Raw genomic sequence first — 7,333 nt, 5'->3', positions numbered from 1 at the left:
AGGTGCTGATCCAGATGTGATTTATTTGGATTTTTTCGAAGGTCTTTGAAAAAGTTGACCACGCACGGGCTACTATTGCGGAAGTTGGAGGACGTTGGGGTTAGTGACTCAGTGAAAACCTAGATTCAAGCATGGTTAAGAGGAAGAGCACAACGAGTGGTCCCGAATGGCACTGGCTCTGAGTGGAAGCTGGTCAAATCTGGTGTTCCCCAAGGGAGTGTCCTTGGACCACTTCTTTTTCTTGTCTATGTGAGTGACTTGAAACCTTTGCATGGACCGGGGATGTTGAAGTTTGTAGACGATGTGAAGCTCTTCCGAAAGATCATTGACCTAGAAGACGTGCAAGCTCTTCTGAGGGACATTTCAGCGGTTGAAGGATGGGCCTTAGTGAACAGCATGAGACTAAACTCCCTGCAAAGCACGGTTATGAACTTTGGAAGACGCCGAGACTCCAGGTCTTTCACCTACTCAATGACGAATGGTTCCCTCCAGTCAAAAAAAGCCTCTCAAAAAGACCTTGGAATCTCTTTTGACCCAAAAAAAACATGTTCAGCAGGCATTGCTCAGACGTGAAAATCGTATTCTAGGCTTGCTTAAACGTCACTTCATAACAAGGGATTGTGAGATCTGAGTCCAGCTGAGGATCTACGTCCGGCCCTTGTCGGAAGTTGGCACCCAAGTGTGTTGTTCAGTTTTAAAGAAACATATTCGTGAGATTGGATGTGTGCAGAGGCGGGGAACAAAAGTGCCGGGCAAGTGCAGAGACCTACCATATTCCGACGGCCTGGAAATGCTAGGCCTAGGGCTGATGTTTTAAAACGATTAGCCCAACGTCCAGTACGTACTTTCCGTGACCCGCGCACGAATTGTGCATGCAGCAGGTTGGGTTGGATTGGGATGTTATAAAATATTTGTCGAGCGTCCAACTCGGCCAAGTCCGGGACAAAACTTACAAGTCAAGCCGATACGTATATCTGGCAAACAAGCAAGCGGCAGCCTCAAACTGATGGTTTGATAGGGCGTTCATTACGTCGTGGCATGTTTTTGCTTTCATTAAGAGGATGGTCGACGCCAGGGCATCAAGCATCTAGTACTATAGAGTGGACACTTCAGGCCGTATCGGCCAAAAGGGAGACGCTGCCCACTGGGAAAATTCAGGGCTGACCGTCAGCTGAAAGGCTGCGCTATACAGCGAAAATAAACAAAGAGAAATCAGTGGCAAAACAAGCAAGAAATTCTGGTTAAACTACACTTTAGGGGACACGCAGAAGCAGTAGTACGGTAGGTAGACCAGAGGTGGTGGTGAGGGGGGCGCAAGTGCGCGCAATCACAAACCATTCAGGGACCGTTGACAACGAGCGGCAACGGCAGTGATGGGCACACCATCGAAAACTGACTTGATAGATTAGGAAAATTGGCAATTCGCCAATGTTCAAAGAACTTATTTACGTCAGTTGTAACTTCCTAATCTTAGACTGGAGATTGTACTCAGAATTTGAGGACCAGACACTTTGCGAATGCCAATACCATTGGTTGTGACCCTACAGAAGGCATGGTTTCAACAAATCATTTTCTAATGCAATTAAATTGCAAATTGTCTTCTTATTTTGTGATAGTTTGGTCGCTAACCAGAGGCAACATTCAAACCAGTGACGTCTGGCTTTTTAATGGGGACCTTTCACATGAACCTTTCAGAGTTCAGTCAGCTCACATATATTCATCAGAGTTTTCCTTTTGGAAGCCAATACTTTCACTCCATGACCTGACCTTCACTGGATACTAAAATCAGTTGTGTCTCGTTAATTTTTCCATGCCTTGACCCATCTATGCTTAGCTCCCTCCAAACAAGCTCCACTGTACTCTTGAAGGGGCTTTTGGAGCAACATGCCCAGAATCTACTACTGCTGCTGACGCTCCCTCCCTTCCCTTATGTCCCCCAAAGTGTATCATTGCCGAAATTCTGAGCGCCCCGGGCCAGTTTCCACTATCTTTCATCTCATCGAGATAAAACATCAAACTACCTTGAAGATGGTCAAGAGTTGTGCTGCATACGGCTGTCAAAATCGCTTCCAAAAGGATTCCGGGATCACCTTTCATCATTTTCCGAAGGATTCCGAGCGTCGTCAGAAATGGGTCAAAGCTCTTCGTCGATTGAACTACGATCCATCAGAATTTGATGTTGTTTGTTCTGAGCACTTTGTGCCTTCAGATTACAAAGACCTCTCGAACATTTAATATCGGGTTCTTAAATCTGACGCGATTCCAAGTATTTTCAAAGCCTTTCCTGTGCATCTTCAAAAAAATCTGGAACATCCTGCAAAGAAACGCCGAGTTCTTGGCGATTGGAGGTCATTGTCGATCTCTCAGGATCCTAACACCGCTTCTACATCTCCTGCAAATCTAGTGAACCATTTACCTGAACAGTCTTCTGCGTCTCCCATCGTCTCTACAACTTTGACCTCGCCTTCCTCGACCAACTCTAGTGTCATTCCATTTCCTGACCCTATACTGTCGATCAAATCAGATCATACCTATAACTTCACACCTTTCGCCAACTACTTTGTCATGCAGTCAAGGGAGTCATTCATGCAAAGAATGCAAATTGTATTGCTCAAGATGAAACTGTGATGCTAACCGTGGCAAATATAGCTTCACGTAGTCAGCTCATTGCTCGGATGATGATGCCCGAAGCTAGCCAAATTCAGTTTGTGCTCGAGGACACAAATTCAACCGTCACCGATAAGACCGTTCACGTGAACTCTAACCTATTTTTTACAGACAACCGATTCCGTTTAAGAGGTTGCGCGAGTGATTTATGTTATCGTTCCGAAGTATCCTTGTCACGTTGGGATTAGGGGCCTGTATTCTAAAAACAGGGGACTAGTTGGGACCAAATGCAACAAGTCCCCCAAGGCGATGTCAGTTCATAGAAACATATGATTGAAAAGAAATGATCAAGATCAATTGTGGAAGAAGTAAATACTTTGGTCAATTGTATCACCAAAGAAGGTGAAAAATACTCGAAGGCGGAATAACATACGTTAAAATCTTGTCAAAAAGCGTTAACAATATACATCAAAAGGATAGGGCGTGACGCAAAACCACCAGAAGCATCCGAAGTAACGAAGAAAATATCGAACCAAAGGAAACTTCGGATGAAAGAACATTTAGAGAGTTTTAAGTGACGTATGATCTCGCTTGGGTTTCTTAGTGGAGGAAAAATGATCTGTTTTGGGGCTGATGGACTCTTTTTCGATCCAATCAGGCGAAGCAAGATGGATTGAGATTGATGTACGATAGGTTAATTAGATAAAGGCTTCGCTACAAATTTTAAAACTAACCTCTGTATAATGTATTTACATCATATTTTATTTTAAAGTTATTTTTACGCCATGACATGACCAAGAGTCGCAATAAAGATTATCATATCATAAAAATGTTGATGAATTACGTTTGAAACCAATGCAATTTTGTAATATTTGACTTTTTGAAAGTAATAGACACACAAGGGCCATCTGGTTGGACACTGGACAGTTGGCCCAACCAAAACCATTTTTCCGGTCCAATACGTGCACATGTCTAGCAAAATCTCTTTGGCAGATCAAAAGCTATGTCTTTTGGAATAGTTGAATTTTATGTTACGTAGACTTCGAATATGTTTCCGAATATTCCTCAGGAAAACTTGAAGCACTTAATTGCACGCATTGTTAAAACTTATTCCGCCAAACATTGAAATAGAAATCTGCTGAATTTGATGGTTGGTTTTTAAACGTGAAGCCTTGAGAAATCTTTTGTTTCTACTCACCTCTGGTCAGTTCATCCTCTGGTGAAAGAGAAAACTATTTTACAACTATAATAGGTGACAATCTTTGATAGAAATGTCCTCTAAAAAATACACACTTTTTGAGACCAAAACCCCTATTTCTCCCTTTTTACCTTTGTTTATCCATGTTGGGATACAAAAGTGTAAGGCATTATTCAAAAGAACTAAACTGCCGCTTCTGAACTTCTTGTGTATTCCCAATTCTTTCGAACCAATATCGATCTCGTAATGGCATGCTTCATAAGGAGAACCAGATTGCAGATTCAAGAACTTGATTGGATTTCCATTATCTGGATCATCACTGATGTAAGCGTAAACTAAAGAGGAACCTAAAATGAACACGAAACAGAGCTGAGCTTCATGAAAGACAAGATTTACAATCGTTCACCTTACCAAAAGCATGGAAATCGTTGTAAATAGATCCTATCACTTGTATTTGGGGTCCGTCAGCTTTTAAGTCCAACGAAAGAATTGAGGATGTGGTCAAGTCACAAGTTTGGTTTAAGCTGTTCCACACAAAACCACCAACTCCATTTCCAACAGCTAATCCACTACACTCAATAGAGGATCTTACCGAGGAATTCATTATTCAAAGATGACTTTTTTGTGGTTTCTGAAGCTGAAAGAAAAAATTGGACTGACCTGCATTCTGTTATATGGTAATCCACCTTAAAATTTGTATGATAGGTCACATCTCCTCGTCTCGTGGTTAATCGAGTTTTCTCCGCTTGAGAAAGGACTAACGAACAATTCAAAACGGAAAAGGCAAGGAAATAATATCGAGAGGGCATATCTGTTGCTATGATTGAAATGAGTTATGCACTGTGTTAAGCGGGACTCACTTTCGAAATGCATTTATGTTCAGCGTTGTCCCGCAAGCAGTGCTCGGAAAAAAAGTGATGAATGTGAGCAAAAAGGTGGCGGAAACAATATATTAGAAAATAATTTAAAAAGACAATTCACAAAAGCACAAAAAAGGTAATTGTAAAAGAATCAGGACCAGGTACATTTTTGCCTGACACCATGGAAAATCAATCCATGAATAACGGCTATTAAGAAGTCTAACCCGTAAATTCAAACCTTCTAAGGCATAAACAATCACATTCAAAGATATTGGGCAACATATTTTTTTATTTATGAAAACCTCTGTCAATCGATAATGTTCAATTGGCAATGACAGCTTGTCGTCGGCATCAATCTCAGAAGTTTGGGGCAGTACTAGCGTTGATCAACCGTCAGATCAACCTGTAAACCAGATATCTCTCAGACAACCTCTCAACTTTAGCTGAAACTACCCCTGAGAGAGTCAAAAAGACTCTAATTAATAACGTTTTGAATGAATTAATAAGGGTTTTGCTTTCTCTTTCACTTCGTTATTCCAATTGTTGTTTTCCTCGATAGTACTTGCATTCTACAATCACGTTTTCCCCACCCCTTTCCTATACTTCTATTTCACCGATCAAAACTATGGGCGGAGGGGGGGGGGGATACTACAGTGGATACCGCCCTTTGTCGGATCAGAATATTGTCTTGATACATATCTCTCTTAAATGTATGGCATTTATTTTTATTAGTGGTGAGCCTTTTGGGGTGATGGATGTTCTAGAGCAACGTGTTTCTGCTTTATCATTCTATCAAACAGACCCTGAAAGAGGCGGATCACCCAACCATGTTCTCTTTCTCAATCGTGACATATATTGTGTATGTCAATAGCTATTTACTCAATGGCAGTTGCTTTCTTTGCATGATGGTTATGGAAAAGAGGCTTGAAGAATGATATGGCGAAGACAGCTTTATGGAGTTCGTATTTTCATGCTAACGAATTTGAAGAGAGTAGTGAGGGCTTGTCCACGCTTTTCCTTAAATGAGAAGGCATGAAAAGGCAAACAAGTTTAAGTAGTTGGAATAACCAACACGCAAAAATGCCAGCTATTGATTGCGCAATTGTGTTTTGTGAAAAAGGTTTTCAAGGTCTAATATTGACTCGAAATGAGTGGAAGCCAGCTTTTCATTCGTCTAAATATATTTCTCTTCACTAGTGACTGGAAATTTGACAACCACTCGTGAACAGACAGATGTGACACAAAAATTCCAACAGTCACGGTTATCTTTCTTTGCATGGTCGAGGATAAAGATTCTACGCATGAAAACTCATTTTCATAAATAAAAAAAAATCTTCATTCGTCACAAAGGAATCATAGAAACCAGGAAGTACCTGAATCATTGAAACTTCGGATACTGAAATCTGATTATTTGCAATCAGACCTGTGATGAAATTATGAGTGTAACCCTCATAAGTGCATTACGAGAAGTGCCAACAATTCATTTTATGCATGTGTGAATAATTGGAAACATATCTCAAATTTCGAAAACCAGGGAAAACAGAGGCTTAAAAAGACATTGTGCTTAATTCTTTCAATAGCTTGATTCCATTTTTGCTCCATAAGCCGAAGCCGCTTCACAACGAGAATTGAGAGAACGGACCGGTTTTCTAGCCTCAAGCCATCAAATTTGCCTGTCGATTTGAAACTTTTCTCACAGATTTTGCTTTAGGAATAATAATTTGCGGCATTTTTTTTAAACCTTTAGGTAATGTGGCAAACACCAACGCAAAAAGAAGCAAGGATTGCCATAAATGTTTCTATAAAGTGCAATTGAAGTATACGTTTTTGATTTGCATATGAACATTGCCCCCTAACTTATTAGTTTTGATCTCTTAATTTCAAAAAGATTTTTTTCACAAAATTAAAGTTCCGACTCGGTATTTTTCTTTCAGTCGTCTCCATGAAAGTAAAGTCGATCAAAATCATATTATGAAATGCTACTTGTTCAGGCTCAATACTTTCTTGGAGGGCTTGATATTGTTTTTTTTTCATTGCTTCAACTCTGCAAACAATTTTAGAAAATCATTGAAGCTGCAAATAATATGTTCTGAAATTTAAGATTAAAAAAATGATAATGGGTAATTGACAAGGGAAATTGTTGGTGCTGTCTTATGTATGTATTTCGTTTTGGGTGCTCAGGGATTTTGTGTAAGGTACAATTTTTAATGTGAGATCCCCGGCCTCCCCATAAGTCCATAGGCTTGTTTTCGTGGGGTGCCTTGATGACGCCGTGCCATAATCCAACATTGAAGGCGGGGCCCAGCAAGTGATTCCAGATATGGATAACCCAATTCACTTCACATGAATACTTTGAATAACTCCCTTCTTGCCTTGACTATACCTTGCAAGAAAAACAATTGTTGATGGAGCAATGAGTTGAAAGAGCAACAAATGGTGTCTGTAAAATGTTTGTTCCATTCTTTCCAAGTATTTTTTGGTGTCAATTTTAATTTGGTTACCGGCTTAAAGTCGTTCCAGGATTTAAGAAGCGAGTAGGGTGGCAGTTTTTGTAGCCAATTGCGTCACGTGAAAGGCAAATGAAAATATATATCACCTCGCACCTGGGCTCCAATTAGCTCAGCAGGTTTGCAAAAGCTCGAGCAGGTCCAAAGATGTTTTTCTAGGA

General features: G+C 40.5%; 1 protein-coding gene across 1 annotated transcript in view; it reads right to left on the bottom strand.

Moving 5' to 3' along the window:
- The window catches only part of LOC131890956 (uncharacterized), an 11,795-nt gene extending 6,991 nt beyond the window's left edge, over window positions 1-4,804 (bottom strand). The window contains exons 1-4 of the mRNA XM_059240414.1: window positions 4,466-4,804; window positions 4,217-4,392; window positions 3,937-4,152; window positions 3,806-3,823 (exon numbers count right to left, since the gene is read on the bottom strand). Of these exons, the coding sequence (XP_059096397.1) occupies window positions 3,806-3,823; window positions 3,937-4,152; window positions 4,217-4,392; window positions 4,466-4,614 (559 nt within the window). The 5' untranslated portion in view covers window positions 4,615-4,804. The remainder of the gene's footprint in view (window positions 1-3,805; window positions 3,824-3,936; window positions 4,153-4,216; window positions 4,393-4,465) is intronic.
- Window positions 4,805-7,333: the final 2,529 nt, after the last annotated feature.

Source organism: Tigriopus californicus, chromosome 11 (assembly GCF_007210705.1).
Source record: "Tigriopus californicus strain San Diego chromosome 11, Tcal_SD_v2.1, whole genome shotgun sequence".
Lineage (NCBI taxonomy): Eukaryota > Metazoa > Arthropoda > Copepoda > Harpacticoida > Harpacticidae > Tigriopus > Tigriopus californicus.
This window is presented reverse-complemented; position numbering and strand designations above follow the sequence as displayed.